Below are 22,798 nucleotides of genomic sequence, written 5' to 3' on the forward strand. Positions count from 1 at the left end.
TTTTATGGCATTCGAATTGCTAGGCTATGCAAATTTCGCCCTTGCAGCGTCGTTCCAGCAGTCAGGTAAGCTTTCATGACAGCACAATTAGCGGAAAAGCCGCTCGGTTATGTGGGCGTGTCCGTCTTGGTAACACTTACGAGAAGCACCACTCGAACAATTGCCGTAGGAGACCGCGTATTGGCGAATTACCATCGCCGTCTATCACGCGAAGACACCTTTCGTACGAACAACAACAATGACAAAATAAACACCGCGCCAAGGCAGTCACTGATGAAATCCTTAAATATATGCAGTTCAGGTTTTCTTTTCCTCCTGCCAGTGTGGAGGTTATCACACGCAGTAGAAGTTGGCAGGCAGCTTGCACAAAGATTGCGTCAGTCTATACACAATGGAAGCTGCCCTGCAATACGGTTGAAACAGCGCTGCTTAGCAACGCTTTGCGCTCGTTCACAGGCTCGCACTTCCGCCAGGACTCATGGTTGCGACGTTGAGTGACTTGATGCCGCAGCGCTGCACTCCTCCCGATGTCAGCTGGACATCTCCAGAGAGTCCTGCGCAGCAAAACAACAGGCGATTACGTAAGACCGCCTTATTACCAGCGTAATCGCGAAGTATGTGCACCTGCTATTAAAACCAATAAGAACCACATAAAAAATCCAATGTACGATGCATACCCAGAGGTGACGGCCGATGTGGCTTTTCACTTATAACCATTCATTGTATCACGAAGTTGTATCGCAGGCAGCTCTGGTTGTCGTCATCCACTAAGCAGCTGCAGGTCCCTAACAGAGCAGCCGCCAAAACGTCGAACCGTACCTCTGTGATGTGCAGCACACGCTGCAATAACCAAAACCTGCAGGCCGTTATATACCTACAACTCCACAATGTGGTGTTCGAACTCGACACAACTTGCGCATCTCCGGCGTACATCACCGTCATCACGGCAACGTGTGCAGGCGCGCAAGTGTGTGCATTTACAAGCGTCATTATGATGTCCATTGATGCCCCGGCATCTTGTACCTGGCTGGCTTACTGGCTGTCGTTGTCATAATCAAAGGCTGACATCGGGCAACAGAGACTGCCATGCAACTTGTACTCTATCAACCGTGACCAACATTCTCCTATGTACGCTCTTTGGTCGCCTGTGTACCCTCTTTAGTAGTCATATGAACTGAAAGGTCCATATGATGACTAAAGAGGGTACACAGGCAACTGCTAAGCAAGACAGACCGATTTCGCATATACTAGCTCACTTATCCACCATTGAAGCAGCGCTCTAAATGAAAGCATTTTTAGATAATACATCAAGCGAACAACTCACGAGCGCGATCAGTCATGGAATGCCTTTTGACATACAAAGCCGTTAAAACAAAGACAGCACTGTCGCTTACGCACTCTATAACTGTCGTAAGTGTACATTGAGAGCGATGGCACAAAGAGCGTATGCGAAATAATGCGAACACGTGAGCACGGATTTGCTTTCATCATGCTGTGTTTATTTTGATGATGAACACCAACGCAACGTCTAATCTAAGTCCGAGGCTTTGACGAGCCAAAATCTCGATATGATAGTTAAGCATGCCACAGCGAGAGACGCCGAAACCACCTTGGGTTGTTTGATGTGCACCTAAACCTAACTACGCGGGTGTTCTTTCGTTTCACCCCCATCTAAATGCGGCCGCCGATCGCTGCCAGAAGTCGAGCCGGCATACTCGAGTTTACCAACGTGGCCCCCGCAGTGGTACTGTGGTTATACATTGATTGACTGCTGACTCGAAAGACGCCGAAAATGTTAGAGGCTCGTGTGCTTAGAATGAGGTGCACATGAAAGAACCCCAGGTGGATAACAAACACATACAGCATGCCTCATAATGATATCGTGGTTTTGGCACGTAAAACACAGGACATTGTGTTGGAGCTTTGCAACGTAACACCCTATACCTGCCAAGCCACTACGGTCGACGTCTCATGTAGCCGTGCCCTTGTATCTAGGAAATTCACGCTGCTTCTGTAAAACTTTTGCGCTACCCGATGTTCCAGTTCAAGCCTTTCACACGCAACGAAGAAAAAAAGAAGAAATGAAAGAAAAGCAGACAATTTAAATTGCCGCCAATGAAATGAAATTACAAGAAAATTTGATGGCATCCCATCGGTCATCGAATAGGGCGCGGAGGCATATTGTGCGGTCAGAGGCACAAGTGAGCCCAAAGACAGCGCCCTGCGCGAACGAGCCCAGCAGACCGAAGGGGACGCGCCGAGTGCAGAGAGAAAGGCGCTTGCGGGAGGCGTATCTTGAAACTGCTATAATCGCGCCACACTGCTCAAGAAGCGCTAAGAGCAGTTACAGGAACATTGCCTTCCAGAACAGGATAAAAAAAATTAAGTAAAAAAGGCACCAAGCCTTTTTTACTTCATTTTACTTCACGTGACTTTTTTTATGTTTGTTGTCCTCGTCCACTCCAACGAGCCGCTGCAGTGAAGTCGGGGCCTGCCCTGGCTGGCCATTTCGTTCATTTCTTCCTCTTTAAGCTTACTCGTTGTTCGTCCTGTTTTCTTCTTTTTTTGATCATTTTGTTTCTCTCGCCGCCGCGACTCGTGGCGCGTTCCACAGCCGCCGCGCATTCTCCAGCCGCCCGCGGGAGGAAGAAGAGTCTCCGGAACAGGTGTGCGTGTTCAGCAAGTGCACACCCGACAGCGGCCTCCCTTCTCCTCTCAAGCGATGCCTGGATCTTCCCCCTCGCCGTCACGGCTCGTGAGGCGGGCCCGGTCGGGCGCCCGCTTTGAACAGCTGGCTCGTTTGCACTTGGCCACGGCGGCGGCTACAGCAGACTCGATGGTGGGCCCTGCGCCTGTGCTCACCGCGCGGGCATCTTATTGCACGACGGGGCCACGTGACTTTTTTTCATGTTTGTGTCTCTCTTCGTTCATACACGTCACCATCTTTTTTGCCTTCCCTCTAATGGCACCGAACGCCGGACAGTTTGTGTTATGGTGCACGGCGCCTGCCTCTGGGTAGCGTGATTGCGAATTTCGCGAGGTATCCGATTCCATTACGAAGATCAGTAGATCTGAACGGCCATGGCCAACAATTTCGTGTGATCCTCAGCGCGCGTCAATATCGGTGCACTATTTGTAAACCAAATGTTTGTTTCCTCGTCACTCGAACCCGTCACTCGAACGATGCGTCGCGGACTTTGAGTCACGCAAAAGTGCAAACATCCTCGAAAGCAATCGACCGCAAGCACGGCAATCAAGCCAAATTATTTGCGCTGCAGGACTGGGGCTCAGCACATGTGCCTCCTAATAAACTGCGGTTCGAATGCATGCATGGGCGTCCATTCCAGACTAAGGTACTTCATTTCCTGTCAGGTAGAAGAGTGTGTCATATTTTTATCAGTCAGACGTGCACATGTGGAGCACACAAGAAGCGATTGAAAAGCTCACGAAAACGGTTAGATACCAGCCCCTGTATGGCACAAGTTTACACCGTAAGGCACAAGCTTACATTGCCTCACGGAAGCGCACAGTAACAGCGACGACTTCCGGGCTAATCGAACATTTTGCGGCTGACGAAGGAAGCTCTTCGGGAGATGTGCGCAACCTCAGCGTATACCTATGACATCGGATAGCATGTATCAACTAATCGATTCCGAACACAAATCCAATAATTACTCCCAAAAGAATCACACCAACGCAATATGCACGCGACCTTGGAAATCTCGCGCTTAATCTACCACGCGAGATGACCTTTGCAGAATTTCTTTTCTTTTTCCTTGTCTGCATATTTACTTCGTGCTTTTTCGCAAGACGCGACAGCTTTACGGAGAAACATGCCACCAGCACCAAACCTAGCAAAACAGGCAAACAAGCCTATTTTGCTAGCTTTTTGGCAACACCTGTTGACTATAATGCGATAACGTCATCGATAGTATCAGGGCTGAGCTTCGTGCAGTAGCGGTTAAGGTTACGAGGCAAATAAAAATCAGTGCTAAGGCACACGCTCAAAGAGTGGGGCCGCCAAGTCACAGCCATTGGCACTTTATTATTACAGTGCCTCGTGAATCCCGTAGTGAATCGGCTCATTGAAGTCGACGATAAAACTACAGACTAACAGATAGCAGAACATAGGAAGAAATGTAAACAAGAAACGGTATTAAGCACTGCAAAAATTATTACCTTCTTAAGCTTCGCCTTTGAGAGTTGAACGTGGTAGCGTTATTGGGCCTACAATTCACGAACATTTACAATGCCGTGAACACTCTAAAAACTGTGGAGGGTATCGCAGGAGTAAAAAAGGCCAAGTTACTCTTCAGCGTGTTCGTTTACTCTCGCAAAGCATCCGATAGAGTGAAATTCATTTCCCTCTGTATGAAACGAGAGTGAAACTGCTTTCTACTCTTCCTCTTTGAGAGAGTGAAGTGGCCATATACTCTTTAGGCATGAGAGAGTAACACGCAGTCGCACTCTTGCTCTTGATTACTTTTAGTTGCGTCGGCACACCGCGAGTAATTAGCACTACCTAATAACCACACATATATGCAGTAAAACACACTGTATTTGTTTGTTGATTCGTTAGAGACGATATAAGCGCGAGACAGACGTGCGATTTTCTGCGCGATGCGGTGCGACAGCCGGAGTGGTCACGTTTCGTGACGTTTCATCGCATCGCACCACCGCATAGCCAGTGCGGCGAGCATGAAACCGGCCAGATAGTTTCATCGCCGTATCGCACCACCGCATTGCAGCAGCCATTCAGAACGCGAGCAGACGAGTGATGTCACGCTGCTAGTGGCGCCATCTTCCTGTAGCCGCTCCCATCACCCGTGATCAAGGCCAGTTCAATCGAGTCGATGGAGCGGTGCGAGTGTGGATTTGCTGACAAGTAGTGTGCGATACGCAGTATCTGTCATAGGAACGTCGTTTTTAGAAATTACACATAAAACGTCAGTGTATTAGAAATTAGGGCTACAGATATTGTGAACAAGCAAGAGCAACTCAGAAGCAATATTTTTTAACTTATTTGGGCAGTAACTATACGTTACGTATACACGGTCCTGTACCAATGACCAGGCGCTAGAAGTCGCACTTTCTTAACTGTTCACTGGTGTCCCATATCTTCTCGTTTGAGTGCTCGGATTGGTGCTCTCGCTTTTGACTGACCGTAACTTGAAAATCATTGATAACAGGACCTAAAAGCATTTAATGCTTAAAATACGAGCATAACTGTTTTTCATGACAACTCTGCGCTTTTATGACTTCGATAGGCTTAAATACCCCAGTCTTTCATAGCTGCACACCTGCCCACACAAATTATTTAGGTTAATTCCATCCACGCCAGGGGCTCCGGAAACAGGGAGAAGGCAGCGGGGGCTGTCGCTTTCACAGGTTTGAAACCAGGAGGGGGGGGGGGGGGGCATGCCGCCACACTAACAGCTGCTACGAACCATCCTTAGCAAAACTACAGATATGTATTAACGCCCATATATATAGCCCCTGATCCACGCATCACAGGGCCTAATGTGGGAAAACTCGAAGGAGCTTCCCTTTTCCAGCTACCTTTTTTATGCGGCTGCCGGGGTGACTAAGCCGTTATGGTGCTCGGGTGCTGACCAGAAGGACGCGGGTTCGACACCAGTCACGGCGTTGCATTTTTATGGAAGAGAAATGCTTGAGGCCCGTGCTGTGTACGATCTCGGCGCATGCGATAAAGAACTCTAGGAGGTCGATATTATCCGCAGCTTTTTCCTACGGCGTGCCTCAGCTCACAGCATGAGTCGCTTTTGGCCGTTAAACGTCCCAAACCAACCAACCTTCTGATACGAAGCTCTCAATGAAGATGCGGCAACAACACATGCTCTAGAAATCGAATAGAAATGTGCAAAACATGCGCATACTACTTAGCGTAGTATGGGTGCTCTGGCGACGTGTCTCCATAGCCTAAATACTTTTGACACTACCTTAACGATAATGACTATCTTGTATAGGAATACACAAGTTTCACATTTTCATCCCATTCAGAACTTTTGTCAAGAGATTTCTTATGATAATGCTTCATCAAGAGCAACCTATGCCCATCAAAATGTTAAGCTCAAGCCCGTGGTAAGTCAGCGTCATCTCATGGCCCTTTGAGCGTGACGCGAGATCAGAGGGCGAGCATTAGCTGCTTAATCGATATCGCCCCGCACCTCGACGGCTTCCGAGGGTGCGTCTTTCCTGGCCCCTGAGCGAGACTTCGAGGCGACGCTGCTCGCGTTCATTAAAGTGCCGCGACGTTCCACTCCGTTAACGCCGGTCCAGCCGCGCGTGCGCGTCACGGTACACGCTCCGCTTGGAGGGCTCTACCTGCGCCGGCAAGCGTGGCGTGCGGCACGCGCTTACCAGCTGCCGCGCGAGGAAGAGATGCTCTCGCGGTGTCGCACGTGACACCTGTGCGCGCGCGGCGCAAAGAGCGCGACTCTGACCGCTCTCTCGACTTCTGTTGCCGGTGAGCGCGGTTTCACTGCTCGCCTTTTTCACCGGCGCTCCCGGCCCTTTTCTCCCGTGCAAAACCAGCTTGCCCAAACACACCCTTCCGTGTAAGCAGCGAAGATTGCTCTCCGAAGTTGACACTCCCCCCATCACGGTGGCGCTTTCAACGGCCCACCTGTGTGAAGTCTGAGCCACAACAAGGTTTCTTTTCCTTTCTTTCTTTCTTATTTCCAACCGCAGTGACCAACCGCTGGAATACGCGGCCGCATTGGTGGTCACTGCGTAGGTAGTTGCCATAAAAGTGCAGCACGGCCACGTTATTTCGCTCCCCTTAAAAAAAAAGTACACAAAAATGGTAAGCGTTTCAACCATGTAGTAATCCTTTAGAATAACGAATGGAATTCACCGAAAAGCCATCTCCGCAGCAGCTTGACTGGTGTGCCAGAATCCACATGCACCCTCAACGCAATGAGGCTAACCAGCTCCGAGTCCCAAACCAGTTTTCGTTTCTATTGTACTCCAGGCAATTTTATAAGGACACTAAAGAGGAACAATGGCTTTGTTTACATTGATAAACTGCACTCCGAGAACTTTAATGTCATATGGGTCATTATCATGGTTTCTTATTCGAGCAGGAAATCAACGTTCAAGATTCATTTTGAAATCTCGCACCAAAATATTCGCGCGTGACATAAAAAACTTCAAAATGTATTTCTTTCCCGATTTCGCAACATTGTCCCGATGAAACTTTCTGAAACTTTGTATGCTTGGCCTATGACGCCCACGTGTGACAATCTATACTTCATCTTTATCAATTGGAAGCTACGTAGGACCCTCTAGTAGACGCCTTCAAAATTTCTTTCGTCACGTGTTTGATGCGGGAATATCAAAGTGGCATCGCCACCCACACTTTCGCGCGTTTTCTCTCTTACCAAGCCAATTTGTCGTGGTAAGAGTGGTGTTTTCAGTATTGTTAAAGTGTACTTTATTATTACGCGTAAAGTTATTTAGCTTTTTAGTGTCCATTTAGGATACCTGCTTTTTTACCTTGATCTCTCAACATATCACTCATCATTTTTTTTGTTAGCGTGCGCTCTTTTTTTTTTTTTCGTCTTATACGGATTACAGAGAGTTAATCCTGTCAATGTTCGAAAGCACAAACGCCTTCTGTCCGACGCTTTTAAATGCCTGCATTCGCCTAGAATGATGCCATGAAGTAATGGAGCTATTCACTTTTTTTTTTCATTGCGTGTTGAGAGATCGTGAAAGAAACACACGTTCAGATGTCATGATTGGTGCGGCATAAGCGGAACGCAATCAATGATTGGCGTAAAACTATGTCATTTGCATATTTAAAAAACGCCAGGCCTGCGTGCTAGGCGCAGCACAGTCACAGCAAAAGCAAGAAGAGCAGCCTTTCAGAGCCTTTTCAAAACACTTATTGGGTAAATACTGCCAGCACACTTGCTTGGTACCCACACTCGCTCGCTGGATTCCGTGCCGAACGGTTGGGCCTTCGCGATCTCCGACGTCAGCGTAGCTCTGGCCGACTGGGCTCGCCCTACGTCATCTCCTGACGCCGACCTCCGACGACAGTGTAGCTATGACCGACTGGACTTGCTCTACGCCACCTCCTGACGCCGCCGACAAAAGCTCTCGCAAGTGGTGCCCCGTCCTTGGACTCCTGTGACCGTGTTTCCATCTTTCCTATCTCTCCTATCCCCTCGATATGTCCTCGCTCGCTGGCTTAGCGTATCTTCCTTTCTATTTATACCTTTAATCCTATTCTTTTAATCCCTCCTCACCACCATCCCTTGTGAGCTACTGTTGAGGTGTCGCTCCCTGAAGCAGACAGTTACGGGGCTCACTTTTCTCTTCCTTTCTCTCTTAGAACCACTTTGTGTGTAGTACCCACTAGGGCAATAATAATAAACTTTTGGGTAGTAGGCCGGCATTTGCTATGCTAGTTTTCGTCAGTCTTCTTCGAAGCGTGGTATCCGCTAAACACTTGCAAGGTATTTTGTGCCAGTTGTCCATGTAGTGGCTGACGACGACGTGGGTATGCGCCACAGATAATAGGGAAACAAGAACAAGCTTTTTAATGGATTGGAGCATCGGACGGCCCACTCGTTACGCTAATCGCATTGTGCGACGACTGGTTGTTCTTTCGCTGTTGTAAAACACTTTATAAGTCGTATTAACACGATTACTTTCCCGACATCAAGCCTGCCTAAGGCAAGTTCGACAACAAGTCACAAGCACCCGAGAAGTTTAGTGGTAGAATACTAAGCTGGCACCCAGCAGACCCAGGTCCAAGCCCCACTGCGCCATTGGTGCAAGGTTTTTTTTATATTTTCGCGCGATGTGGTTACGGACCCCGGCGGCGGCGCAAAACATGCAACTGCGCGTGACCCGTGTTGTGATCTCATAACATCTTTTACTGTAAAAGGGGGGGGGGGAGGAGGAGGGGTGTCTTTTCGCAGGGCTTAACCCATTACTCAGCACAAATACTGTAAGCAATCTAGTCACAGTCTGATATTATTAAGTCGAGCCAGGTCTTGTTTTTTTTCTTGTTTTTCCTCACACCCAAGTTATCTCACGCGCGACGCAATCAGCAGCCGATCTGCCACATCTCTGTCTGCGAACGCGAGAAAAACGACACCAAAAAGTGAAGCTGACCTCACGCCTTTGATACTGCAGCCGATTTCCAAAGCATGGTCGCAACGAGTCATCCCAATGATAACTTGGAAAATGACGTAGGATTGCTATCGCTACCCGTCCATGTTCTCCGATTTTGCTTTTGTCATAAACGCATATCAACACGCACCTCCCAACTGCGTCCTAAGAAGTTTCCGCACACAAGTTGCCACCGAAGAGAGCATGGCACGCGTCTTTTGTGCATGCAGCTGGTATGGACCTCAAAGCAGCGCATCCATCGCCTTCGCTCAGAAGACACGATGCCTGCCTCCCTCTCCCACCCCGCTCCCTACACGTGGAGCAAAGCTTTAGACGTGGGAGGCGATGGAGCAACAGCAGGTGGCTGCTGCTACAATCCGAGTTCGGGGAAGAGCCCCAGCTTCGAAGAATCGCGGGGCCCGGCGCAGCCGCACGTGCACCCCGCCAGCGTAGACTCGTTCCTCCCTTGCATGCCTCCTTCCGGCCAGATCGATGCTGTCCCCCGCACTGTCCACGGCAAAACGCCCTTTGGATTCCATCCACCGAGTGTTACGGACTTTCAAGGGGTTTTTAATAAAGGTGCATTATACAAACGAGAACGTCTCTCTTCCATTTGGGCGAGGCGTTATTCGCGCCGACAGAACAAACAAATCATTGATACCTTTGAAAAAGAAATTCACAGCATATCCACGTAGTGAATATGATGAGTGGAGCGAATCGTCCATATGTCCGTCTGTCTGGCGATGAGCATGAACCGCCGCGGCCCTCCACTCCACTTTGTTGTCCCTGCCCCACCAACAATCGGACACGTATACGCTGAAAATCCAGGAGGCGTAGAGGCACTCGTTCCCCACGCGCCCGCTACCTAGGCCAACCTATGCACAACCCGCGCAGCAGGCACTCCGAGAGTAGCGGTACAAGCCTATCTAGAATATCTTCACTCAACTGCAGTTTGTGTGTACTTCTATGAGACAGTGTCATCTATTATACTTTTCGGGATATACTGCCGGTTACCCCTGACGCGGAACAAGGTTAGGCTAAAAGGAGCTTCACTCCTAAATATGCACGACACCGAAGTCGTTCACGACACATCAGTATTGGGCTTTTAGTCGATGCTACCAGCATGACAGAAATAGAACACAAACGGAGGTGCTAACTTAGAATTACAGTTCACACCGAGGTCCTCCTGAGGGATCCCTATCAAGACGCCGAAAATTAAGGAATCAAATTATGAAAAGGCCGGACCTAAGCAAGCGGAAAAAATTGATATTGTCTGCACTACGGAGAGGTGCAGACTGCGCTACTAATACAAAGTGGGTGTGGTGCACAGTACACACTGGCCGCTGCATTAATGAAAGGCTGAGAGAGCATCGCGCAGCTGTCAATTCATTGGCGGGGGAGGGGGGCATTTGGCAGATCACTGCCGCAGGTGTTCTTGCATGCCTGACTTGTGACTTCAAGCGCACCCGTATCTTGAGCAACTTTGCTGCTCAGCAAGCTCGCGAAATCTTGAGGCATACCAGTATAGAAACTGGTGTGTGAGTGCGAACACATCTTCAGTGACTTTGCATGCGAAAGACACAGCGTATGCCTAGCGACATCACAGGTATTTGCGTTAGTAGCGACGTCTGCCCCTTTGTCGTTTCTACGCATGTTTGTCCATATTCACCGTTTGGTGCAAACTTTCACTTGATGTTTAGCGTCCGTCCTATTTATGTGTATGTTTCTTATGTGCTTGTTCCTCTGCGCTTCTACAGGGAACAAGGGAGCCAACGTCAACGACTTGCCAACGTAAAGTGAGGATGACCGTTCGGAGCCTTCCCGCGTGGACGGCGCGAATCTCGCGGTCACGACTCGGCTCGCATTTGTCGGGTAGGACAGCTTAGCAGAGCCCATTTGCCGCCCAATAGCGTAACCGGTGAGTAAGTGCCACTGCGCAATTGAAATCGTCGGCGACCGTTCAATCACTCCCGCCACGACGGCTCGTTCTGCATGACTCTCGCACCGTCTCCCGCCGCGTCGCTCCCCCCACAGAATCGGCCGGGGCCCTGTCGCGGCTTCCCGGGCTGTGCCGGCGGTTGTTGGCCCAGGGGGCAGCGCGGTGTCCGGTTCACGTGGACGGCGGAGGGCAAGGACGCCAAGGCCGCCGCCCCCCTATGCGGATCGACCGCCGGCGGATGCGAGCGGCTGCGCCTTGTTGCTGGTCGCCCCGGCGTTGCACTGACCCCCCCTCCTTGCGTTCAGGTGCCGCGGGCGACAGCTTCTCCGGACAAAGCGAATGGCTTTCGTGCCACAGGTGCGCGTCCCTCCTGCTCAGAAGAAAACTGTGGGGTAAGCCACGGCTTCACTGCATCGCATCCTATATTTGTGGCGCTACAGTTGCTGCACTGCAACTTCTAAGCGAACACGAATTCACTGGCCTTAGACACGGCGTGGCCAGCTAATAAAAACGATCAATAAAGAAAGCCAGACTAATTCCTCTCTCTCTCTCTCTCTCTCTCTCTCTCTCTCTCTCTCTCTCTCTCTCTATATATATATATATATATATATATATATATATATATATATATATATATATATATATATATATATATATATATATATATATATATAATCGATTGATTTGTGGGGTTTAACGTCCCAAAACCACCATATGATTATGAGAGACGCCGTAGTGGAGGGCTCCGGTAATTTTGACCACCTGGGGTTCTTTAACGTGCGCCCAAATCTGAGCACACGGGCCTACAACATTTCCGCCTCCATCGGAAATGCAGCCGCCGCAGCCTATATATATATAATCAGGCTGGTGTAGACAAGAGAGGAAATGAAAGCAAGTAAAAATTAGTAGAATGATAAAGAATTCATTCTTGTTCGTGCTTTATTTATTTTATTTGACAGTATTATTGCTCTAGCATACGACAATTTTTCAAATCGTTTATTGTGCTAGCACGGTTGAGTGAGTGTTACTTCAAATAATTTTAAGTTGCGAGACTACTGTAGAATGTGGGCAGCTAATGATGAGAATCGACCACGATTTGTCCCCTTGGCTATTACCTAAGATATATACATCCCTTATGCCATATGCAGGAGAGAGTGCGTGCTCTCTCTTTCTATATCTCTGAAACTCCCCCGCCCCTTTCTCCACTGGAGGGTAGCATACCAGTCCTTCGAGTCTGGTTAACATCCCTTCCTTTCCTTTCCCTCCTGTTCCTTCTTCGATCGGAAAATTTTTGATTGTGAAGGGCTCTCCTGCGCAAATAAGTCATTTGACACTGATCAATTCGATCTTGAGCAATCTTGGTCGCGACAGAAAGCGCCCCGCGCGAACGAAGTCATATCATTAGACAGTAGTTCAGGCAAGTAAGATGTGTAGATTACTCGTACGTTCTTTCACCAATTCACGTTCGATATTGTGCAGTTCATTCGGGGCAAGTATCTCTTGCATTTTAAAGCGAAAGCTTTATTGGCGCAGTCGAGCGAGTTTCGCAGTGTACCTCCGCGTGGCCTTGAATCGAAGAACGGATACCCCATGACAAGTAGCGCGAAATTTAGTTGTGGCGTTGCAGTTATTCATGAGCCTACAGCGAACGCGTTCGTCCGCTCGTCTCTCTACCTCGCCGAATGCCCATACTCAACGTTCGAGGCCATAATGCTGTAGGATCACGCGCTTCTGCGAGTAGAGGTGCACGGAATGTCTGCTCCTGGTTTAGAGGCCTGGCGTTTCTCGCGATGATGGCTTCGGAAATTTTCATATTTACAGCGCGAACGACACCACAGATATGAAGGCACGCACGACACGCAACGCTTAATGTCGTGAGTGCCTTCTTCTCTGTGGCATCATCTCGCGCTATATATATGAAAGCTAGAAACCAACTCTCCCATCATACTGCTTTGTAGGCTTCTGCCATTGACAAAATGACGGTTGCGATTGTCTGCACTACGGGACGTTCGGCTAGCCATATTGTTTCGTTTGCACACTGTGATTCACTTACAAGGGTAAACAGGCATGACCAAATAAACAAGCTTTCACTTGCATAACCGAGCCTAGCCGAGCTAAGCGGCAACTATGTTGGTTGGTTGTTCCTCAGAGTCCTGGCGCAACCCACCACGGGGAATCAGCCATGAAACGGACGGTGCCTCATTTGTGAGGTGGAGTTGTTTTACCGCCCTGATTATTCAGATAACGATGTTAAACAAAGAAGCAATTGGTAAACGATAGATTAGAAATAAAATAGAGGTAATACAAAGAACGAACAGGTTAATATGGTTTGAAATAAAGTGAATTTATGCCTCAGCTTAACATTCTAATCGTTTTGTTGCCCTTAGAAAATCACATACGGCTTCGCAAACATTCCTGTGGCTAAATCCCTTTTCAGTTGCTCCAAAGGAGAGGACCACCGGAAGGGATAAACTTAGAGCCAACCTACGGAGAGGTTCTTCTAAAAGTCTCTTCCTTTGGTTTGTGTATAACCTGCATGTTAAGAGGAAATGATGGAGGGATTCTCTCGATGTGTTGTTTTTTTTTAATCACTATGAAGACATCTTTTTTTTTCCTTGAAATGGCTGAGCAAGCACGTGCTCCTCCCCGCCATGCAAGTGGTAATCCTTCTTCGAACCTGAAACCGAAAGCTGCATGACACGTGCGGAATTAGTGGTATCGAAATACACGTAGGATGTAATTACTTGGAACGCTCCTCAATGAATGAAGACTGCACCAAAAAATAAAACAAAATTTAGGTATGATATCTCTGTGGCAGAGCTCTCGTTGAAATGCGCAAACACGAATAAAGAGGTACACATAGGGGAAATGGAACGATGCAAATTAAGCTACTCTTAATGGAAACTCGCCTCTACTGCGTGCTTCCAGTGATCGCTCATGAAAGGAAATGCGTACAAGGTGCTGTAAGTGAAGCATAAAAGCAAGGAGTAGGCGTGACTGCCCCTTCCATGCTTTTATTCTGCAAAGATGTCAATACTCGAATAAACCCTTTTCAAGCAGTGTGGGCAGCTTGGGCTAGTTGGTATGACATGACGATAGTTATAGCGCGAGAACAGAACGACGACACAGAGACAAGGACACGAGCACCCACTGTCTTTTTTACACAAACACGTATCTGAGATTTCAGTTTGTTTTTAGTAATTATCTTCCCTCCACACTTTCGGACAACGCTTTCTTTGTGAATGCTTTTCACCAAGTTTTCTCGTACGTTTTCGCCGTCCAGCGTTTGAGCACGCCCGTCCTGCTGCCATGACGTTCAAACGCCGTGTCGGTCGATACAACGTGCATTTCAGATATTTTGCTTTTGACTTCGCCGATAATTCGTGGTGTCACGACGCATCTCGGCCATAAAACTGCGCGCACCACCAATTTGACCGCGTTTTCGTTTTTCGGTGAAACCTGTCCGCTAACGCGCTGGTCACCGCGAGGCATTTAGGGCCACCACGGCGATTCAGGCGTCGCAACTATTTCTGTCCGGATCGCCCATGCCAGGACGAGCAGAATTTTCAGCGAAAGCGCCCCAAACCTACAAACATGTGGACACTCCTGCGCTGACCAACGTTAACCGGAAGAAGCCGTCCCGTATAGGCTAGAGATGCTTTGCGATGCCAAGCTCGTCGGGCGGTGAGCGGGCTTCTGTGCAGGCGGACGCACTGAACCGACTTGGAAGACCGGCTCCCGCCTATAAATAGAACTCGAGTGCAGACTCCTTGGGCTGCTCGGGCGTGCTGCTGCTTTCTCCGATTCCTTCACCGATGCATTGTGCACCTTCACCTGGATCGGGAGGAAACACTCTCTCCCCCAATTATTGAACTACGTACGCTGCCTTGGCAGTGAATAAGCTGGACAGGAGGATATCTTCGTGCACCAACTCTACTATGGCGCTTTCTCTTCGGCTTTGTGGGCATTGCACCCAGCACCGCCGCGTGCTGAGTTTTCCGTGTCTACGTAGCGTAATATGTCGTAACTAACGTGCTTTATGCCAACTCGATGTTCCACGGCACAAAGTTTAAAGAGAGGTGGTGCAATCGCTAAGCTGAAGGTGAGGCTCTGCGTTAATGTGTGTATCAGTCGTGAGTAACGTTTATATAAAAAAAAAGTAACGGCAATGCGACTTTGCGCAAACTTCTCGGAATGTTTGCACACTCTCGGCTATGAACTCTTTTTTTTTTCATTATGAAGATTGAGTTCTCATTTCTCACGATGGCACTACACCGCATCTTGTGTATTTGAACCACGCAGTAGTAATATTGGAGGTAATAAATTATACCGGCTTTTCGTGTTAAGCGAAGCACTATATTCTCCCGAACATTTCTGGGTGATGATATGTTCGTTTTTTTTGTTTGCTTTTACCGTCGTTTTAATTTTTTTCTCACTGCATTTCCCGGGGTATCCGGTAATGTTGAGACACATTAAACACATATCGTGCGCATCGTGTGGGCTTCGTAGGTCACGAATTGCTTACTGAAGGCATGCGCTTATAATCACGGTATGAAGGTATCTACACGCAGATAACAAGTCAACGTAGAACGCGTACAACGATGAGCCCAGTTGTGATAAACGCAAGAGTGCATAGCCGACGGCACTGTACGGCCATCGATTGATGCATGGGACATGTGCACCATGCGTCTGGCAAGGCTATATTTTTCAGAACGTGCATAATGTTACTGGAGAGGCTCGTTATATATGCGATTTTGCTTGCTAAGGTGTTTCCTCCAGCATGTTAAGTCCACTGTTTCCTTAAAAAATATGGTTCAGGAATACAGCTCCAAAGAAAACAAAACTACTCTACTAGATAAAAGAAGCCGAGGCTCTAAAAGAATTAGGCCATTTGTGTGTAAGCTCGTCATCAATTTCTTTGTCAGAAAAGGAAATGACGTGCCTTGGTTAAATTTAAGAACACGTGCAAGATGAGTTGTGCTTTGTCGCGGATGTATAAAATGGGTGTGATTGGCATGAGATAAACAGTTTGAAGTATAGCACCTATTTATCTCTCTACGTCTGCGTCGTGTCCCTTTCTTTAATGTGTACTGCGTTAATACACGCTACGTTCTAAGGTTGCGACCTCACGGTGTAACGGTCAAGTCGTTTACAAAATTGAACTTCAACTGAACGCGTAGCGACAACGCGTTGCCGGAGTGAATCACGAAAGCCGCGGTTATGACGAATTATTTCACTTTATCGCTTCCAGACGGTGACACCATTCCGTCGACCAACCGCGCTGAAAGAAGACAGACTGAGATATACAATGCGTGTTTGTAAAACCTTCGGGGGTGGGTGACCATGGCGCAGTCAATAGCGTGTCTGACATCCGTTGTCACGGAAGGAGAGGTCGTGGGTTCGACTACCTATGATATAACTTTTGTTGCTTGCTGTCTGACCGTGTGCATTTTTTTTATCGTCACTTTTGTGTCGGAAATATGTCACTGAAGTCTTGATGTATCTCGGCATATGTTGCGTTTTATGCCGGGAGACAGCAAAAAAAAAAATGAAAACGAGGAAAAGGAAAGTATGAAAAAAGAGCGAGAAACAGAAGAAATGGAGGCTTTCCAGCTCCGCACTTGCTGAAGCCTTGGTTGCTTTAATTTTTTTTGTCTTCTTTCTGCTGCAAGTGAAAGCCTCCCTCACACTTTCTTGTTTGAAATAGTTTCTCCTGCGCGACCAACTACTCCTTTGCCATGATCATCAGAAAGTAGGTATTCCTAACGCTAAAAATTTACTGCACTTTTGCCTCATACGTCAAAGTAGCGCAACAGACTTCCCAGAGATCTTAATGCTAACCGCACGCTGCTTGATGCATTAGCTAACGTTGAATGATTAGCCTTTTTTGAAGAAATAGTTAGCATTTTATAATTAGGTTCTAAGATTTATTATCTAGCCTGTATTCGCATGTAAATGTATTAAAAACACTATTTTATATAAGTTTATTTGTATGAATTAACTGCATGCACTGCTTTTGTTCAGTTCACAGATTCGAGCCTAAGATAGCAACACCCATGAATCGAAGGTAATGCAATTTACAGAGAGACTAGTTAACTCTCTGATGCCATGGGAAGTGTGCTTCAGTGTTTCACCCCCTACTACACACTGCGCCAACTCTCTAATATATATATATAATATATATATATATATATATATATATATATATATATATATAGGCAGGCATGGTGATTGAGTGGCCGTAGCATTGCAAGTAGTTGTCAAGTAGATCCTCCGTGAGCGTTCACAACGTGGTTTATTTCGACGTTTCGGCCTAGAGTCTGGCCTTCATCAGGATTGCTGGTACAGTTTGTTGGTGCTCAGCTTTATACAATCTTGAATCATATGGTGAGCGAGAGAAATAGGAAAAAGCGAAAAAAAGAAGAAACAAAGAAAGAAAAAAGAAGGAAAAGAAAAAAATATCAGGTGGACTCCTCCGGTCACCCCCTTTCACTCTTCCCCCTCCATCTCTTTCTCCTTTTCACCTTTAGGATGTGTGTGGTCTGTGTATTCATATATATATATATATATATATATATATATATATATATATATATACACACCTTACCACTTTAAGCTTTTCGCCATGAACATTTAATTTGAAGAGCGCACGCAGTATAGACAAATGGGACATTTCGAAGTACAGGCTAATAATAAGATGTGCTCTTATTAGTAGCGTATACTGAAAACTTTTTACGCGAACTCGTAAAGCTGCGGCAACGTTCTGGTCCTTGTGTAAGCAGTGCTGGAACCCCGAAACCCTTCTGATGAGGTAGAAGGTCATGTAGTATTGCTATGTGCAGTCATTTGATCCCGAGAGGAAAGCAAAAGCATGAATACCTTAGTGGCAGTGGCGGCCGCAGAGCCCCTGCGCCTGGCCTTGCCCTCAGCCTGGATTGTGCGTGTGCACAGGTCGATGCACTCGGCAAATGAGGGAGCCCGTTGGTCATAGCTGTAGTCTTTCTCGTTGAGCCTTGCCAGGGCCACAATATAGGCGGCCGCGATACGCAGGATGGCCAGTTTGGAAAGCTTCTGGTTGTCCGCGTACGCCGGCACCGCGCGCCGTAACGCTTCAAACGCCGCGCTGATTGTGTGCACACGGGAGCGCTCGCGGGCGTTCGCCTCGATGCGCCGTTGCCTGGTCATTCCCTTGTAGTTGCGCTGCGCTGAACGGCTGCCACTACTAGTACTGTCCAATCCCGGGGACGTCCTACTAGTCCTCGGAATTAGTTCCACATCACTCGCGTCGAATGTCTCACGCGCCGTTGAAGTACTGGCGCCAGAAAAGGATGTTGATGCGGTGCCGTACAGAGAGAGCTCTATCCGCTTATCCCGGTGACCGGAGGTGTCTCTCGAACTATCCGTCGATGCGCCGTCACCAGTGGTGCGTCTCTTGCACGGCGGAGTCCAGGAGCCAGGTCGAGGAGCCGGCACTCGACGCGCCGGCTGCTCGGAGAGTGCAATTTGTCCGCCGAACAGCACGGGGCCGGCCTCTCGTGACTCGTAGATCGACGGATGGGTCGCTGTCGAGCGCAAGTCCAGGAGGCACTCGTCATCGCCGCCCGCAGTGGTAGATGTAGCCGAAGTAGCCGGTGAGTTGGACGTGGTGGTCAGGTCGAGGCCCTCGTCCGGCACTGTCCGCCGCACCTCGCGGATGACGGAGCCGCGGCCTGCAACGACCGATGCAATCGTCGGAACGCGCTCCTCCGCCGAGTCGTCTTCGGTCGTGTCCGCATCCTGGCAGGGGCGGGGTCGGCCGCTCAGCAGCCGCCGACGCCGGGGCTCACTCGACTTGCGCTTGTTGCGCCGTTTGTGCAGCTCCACGCCGCTGTCGTCGCTCGACGCAGCGCTCATGGCTACACGCACGCGCCACGGCCGGCTAAGCAAGCACGAGCGCGGCCGGCAGTGTTGACGTCACGCGATTCGGCCGGTTCTGGTGCAGGTGCGTGTTCCGCGGCCGCGCGCACTCGACTGCCGCAACCAGCGGAGTTCCCGGCCAGAGAGGATGCGCCGAAAGTTGCCTAGCAACCATGACCACAGCTGCCGGAGTCACAGCTGGCCCCACTCTCTCCCTTCATCCCCGAGGGAGGAGCGGTGATGGCGCGCGGCAAGTGCGGCGCCGAGAGAGAAGGCGGCGCTGCTGCTCACGCGGCTCATTACGCTTGCTTCGACTGCTGAACGAGAATGGCTCATTCAGAATGCGGAAGCAGGCCGGACGCTTCTCTGAGTTGAAAAAACTCGAAAAGACCGGAGCGCCGGTCGACGTAGACGGTCGCAGGTGTTAAATACGTGTAAAGCGCAAGTGCGTGTACAGGGCAAAGGAGGGGGAAGGTTTTGCTATGTCGGGGAAAATCACCCCTTCGGCACCCTTCCCCTGCTTAACGGGCAAAAATAATTTCCTATCATTCCCATCAGTTATTCAATCGCAGAAATAAAGTTTTTTGACAGAACAAAAAAAAAGACATTTGCGCACTCGGCAGCAGTAGAGACATCATCGAAGCAACGCAGCGAATTTTAAAAGCGTACCTTGTACATTGCAGAAAACGGCGGTATCACAATCGACGCCTGTTGGAGCACGCGCCGAAGAACGGGAACAAGCTATTGGTCAAGCGGAGGCCCTAAGATAGTCCCCTGGTGAACAGGCACCTTTGCTTCCATAAAAAGACGTCTGCTGCACGGTTCTACGACATTTGCGCACTCGGCAGCAGTAGAGACATCATCGAGGCAACGCAGCGAATTTTAAAAGCGTACCTTGTACATTGCAGGTTGGTTGCTTTTGATCTTCCTAGCATCTTATACGAATCGATTAGTTTATGGTTTCTTCTGCTGCTGAGTGCGTAGAGTGCTTTTCGCTTGAGTGTCAACATGGGTGACTAGTGTGGCAATTGTAACGACAAGATAAGCGACAGTGATTTGTGGCTAATGTGCTCTGAATGCAGGTGTTATTACCAAGTTGGTACATGCTCTGGGGTAACAGAAAATGCCTACAAAAATAAATCGGCAGCGGCAAAAAAATCATGGGCATGCGCGCCTTGCAAATCGATGGTTTATGCTGAAAATCGTTCAGAGGGTCAAATTCGTGGTTCAGAAACGAGCTTTGCTTCTGAGTTAGCTGAAATCCACCGCAAATTAAATGAATTGCTAACAATCAAATCAAAGGTTGATGCTTTGCAAAAAATTAAAACAACTGTTGAGAACATCAAAGAGTCGGTAAAAGATATGTCGAATAAATATGATGAAGGTATGGCGAAACTGAAGCACCAGTCGAATGACCTTTCGGACCTCAAAAAACGAGTCGGGAAACTCGAGACTGACGCTAAAGAAAGAGAAGTTGATAAGCTCAAACACGAAATCAACGAGTTAGATCAATATAGCAGACGCCTTAACCTCGAAGTGCACGGACTGTGTCAACACACTAATGAAATCCTTCTAGAAAAGCTAAACAAATTAGCATGTAATCTTGAGCTTCCACCACTTTCTGAGCGTGAGGCTGTGCACCGTATGCCATCGAAAAAACACAAAAAAAAAGTGATAAACCGGATATTGTGATAGTCAGGTTCTCGTCTCGCCTTATGAAGGAAAGATTGCTTCTCTTAAGTCGCTCTTTTTTTTAAGCCAAGTGAAACATTTTCTTTAATGAAAACCTCACAGCGTAAAACAAAGCACTTTTCTGGAAAATGAAATTGAGGGCAACTGAAAAAGAATACCAGTTCACATGGCACCAAAACGGAAAGTGTTTTTGTGCGCCGCACCCCGCGTGACCGAGTAATTAGAATCGTATCAGAGCAAGATCTCGTAAAAACTCGCTAAACTAAATGATGTCAGCCCACACCGGATCAGCAAATCACCCTGGCGCATGGAAAGACATACCTTTGCTACGACGCACATTCCTTTCAGCAACTAAACTTTTTTCACGATAAAGACCAGTTATCGTTACTTCATCTGCATTCGCAAAGCTTACGAAATAAAAAAGAAGCCGCTGACATACTTCTCGACCTCTTAAAACATAAATTTGATTTCTTAGCTTTTACTGAGACTTGGTTCACGAGCTGTGAAGACGCTGTATCCTTTACAGGCTACAATTGCGTCCCAGTCTGTAGAAAGAACAAGCGAGGTGGTATGTGGCAATTTATATCTACGATAGCCATCAATTTGTTGTCATCAAAGAATATACAGTTACAACTTGTGATTTCGAATCAGTGATGGTGAGGTCGGCTAATTTGTTCCTAGTAGTAATATATAGGCCTCCTTCCGGAACTGTGTCAGCCTTCTTATAATTTGTTCGGGAGTTATTAGAATTTTGTGAACGACAAAATGCACGAGCAATTGTAACGGGTGATTTCAACATTGACATGTTGGCTACCTCTGCTAACAAGCAAAACCTTCTTGACGCAATGCTCTGTTTTGGTTATGAGAACGAAATTCATTGACCTACTCGGATGACAGAAGTATCTGAAACCCTTCTTGACTTGTGCTTCACCAACTTTAAAAATGAAATATGTGCTGGAGTTGTTATACCCGGTGTTAGTGACCACTTTCCAATTTTCGCATTCATAAAGTCACATAAAACAAAGCGTAAGAAAATCAACCCTACTTCAGAAAAATTACCACTGAGAAAATTCAGACCTTTCAAAGATTAGTTGCAGCGGCAGATTTCAGTGAAGTATTACAAATCACAGAACCTGTACGAGCTTACGAAACATTTGCGTTGAAAATAACACAGCTCTATGATCAGGCATTTCCTATAGTACTGCTCAAAACGAACGAAAAAGCTAGGAAACCGTGGATAGATGCGTCACTTCTAAAGAAAATAAAAGAAAGGGATAACCTATTTCACACTTTCAATAAAACAAAGCAAATTGACTACTTACGGCAGTTTAAACAATTTAGAAATAAATTAGGATATAAAGCGGGCATGCATACAATATTATGAGCGTAAGTTTTCTGCTATTGCAAATGACCAGAAGGCAGTTTGAAATACCATGAACGGTCTTTTATCTTCATCAAGTGAAAAAACCATCACCGAGCTTATGATAGAAGGCAAACCTTGTTCCGGTATATCACACGTAGTTCAACAGTCATTTTTTGAAATCGGGTGCTTGTGAAACCTCCGCTATCAACGAAGTAGGCTGTGAACCAAGAACGTACATTACAAAATGTCTTACAAAATCACTTTTTGCCCCCCCCCCCCTGATGAATCTGAAGTACTACATTATTTCATTATGAATTTACCTAAGAACTCTGCGGGAAATGTTGACGGTATAAAAGCAGGGTTATTAAAAGCAGTCTCACAGTATATTAGTCTGCCTCTCTCACACATATGTAATTTGATTTTAAGCACCGGAATATTTCCTGATAAGCTAAAGATAGCCAGGGTCTCGATCATTCACAAAGGTGGTAATGAAAATTATTTAAATAATTATAGACCTATATCTGTCTTGCCCATATTTTCAAAACTTGTAGAACGAGTTTTATATTTTCGAATCTCAAATTTTTGTAACCAATAAAATATAATAACAAAACAGCAGTACGGTTTTTAGAAGAAAAAAAAAGTACAGAGGGGGCTTTGCCGTCCATCAAGGACAAAATAATAAATAATTTGAACAGAGATCTTATACGCTTGAAATATTCCTTGATTTCAAAAAGGCTTTCGATTCGATCAAACATGAAATA

The 22,798-nt window shown here is 47.4% G+C and overlaps 1 protein-coding gene across 1 annotated transcript; it reads right to left on the reverse strand.

Annotated features, from left to right (window-relative positions):
• Nucleotides 1-237: 237 nt before the first annotated feature.
• Nucleotides 238-19,108, reverse strand: LOC119177324 (uncharacterized). Its single transcript, XM_037428793.2, has 2 exons — nucleotides 17,966-19,108; nucleotides 238-554 (listed from the first exon to the last, which is right to left on the reverse strand). Exons 1-2 carry the CDS (start codon nucleotides 18,977-18,979, stop codon nucleotides 531-533), a joined length of 1,038 nt encoding a protein of 345 aa, XP_037284690.2. The 5' UTR covers nucleotides 18,980-19,108; the 3' UTR covers nucleotides 238-530.
• Nucleotides 19,109-22,798: the final 3,690 nt, after the last annotated feature.

Source organism: Rhipicephalus microplus, chromosome X, assembly GCF_043290135.1.
Source record: "Rhipicephalus microplus isolate Deutch F79 chromosome X, USDA_Rmic, whole genome shotgun sequence".
NCBI lineage: Eukaryota > Metazoa > Arthropoda > Arachnida > Ixodida > Ixodidae > Rhipicephalus > Rhipicephalus microplus.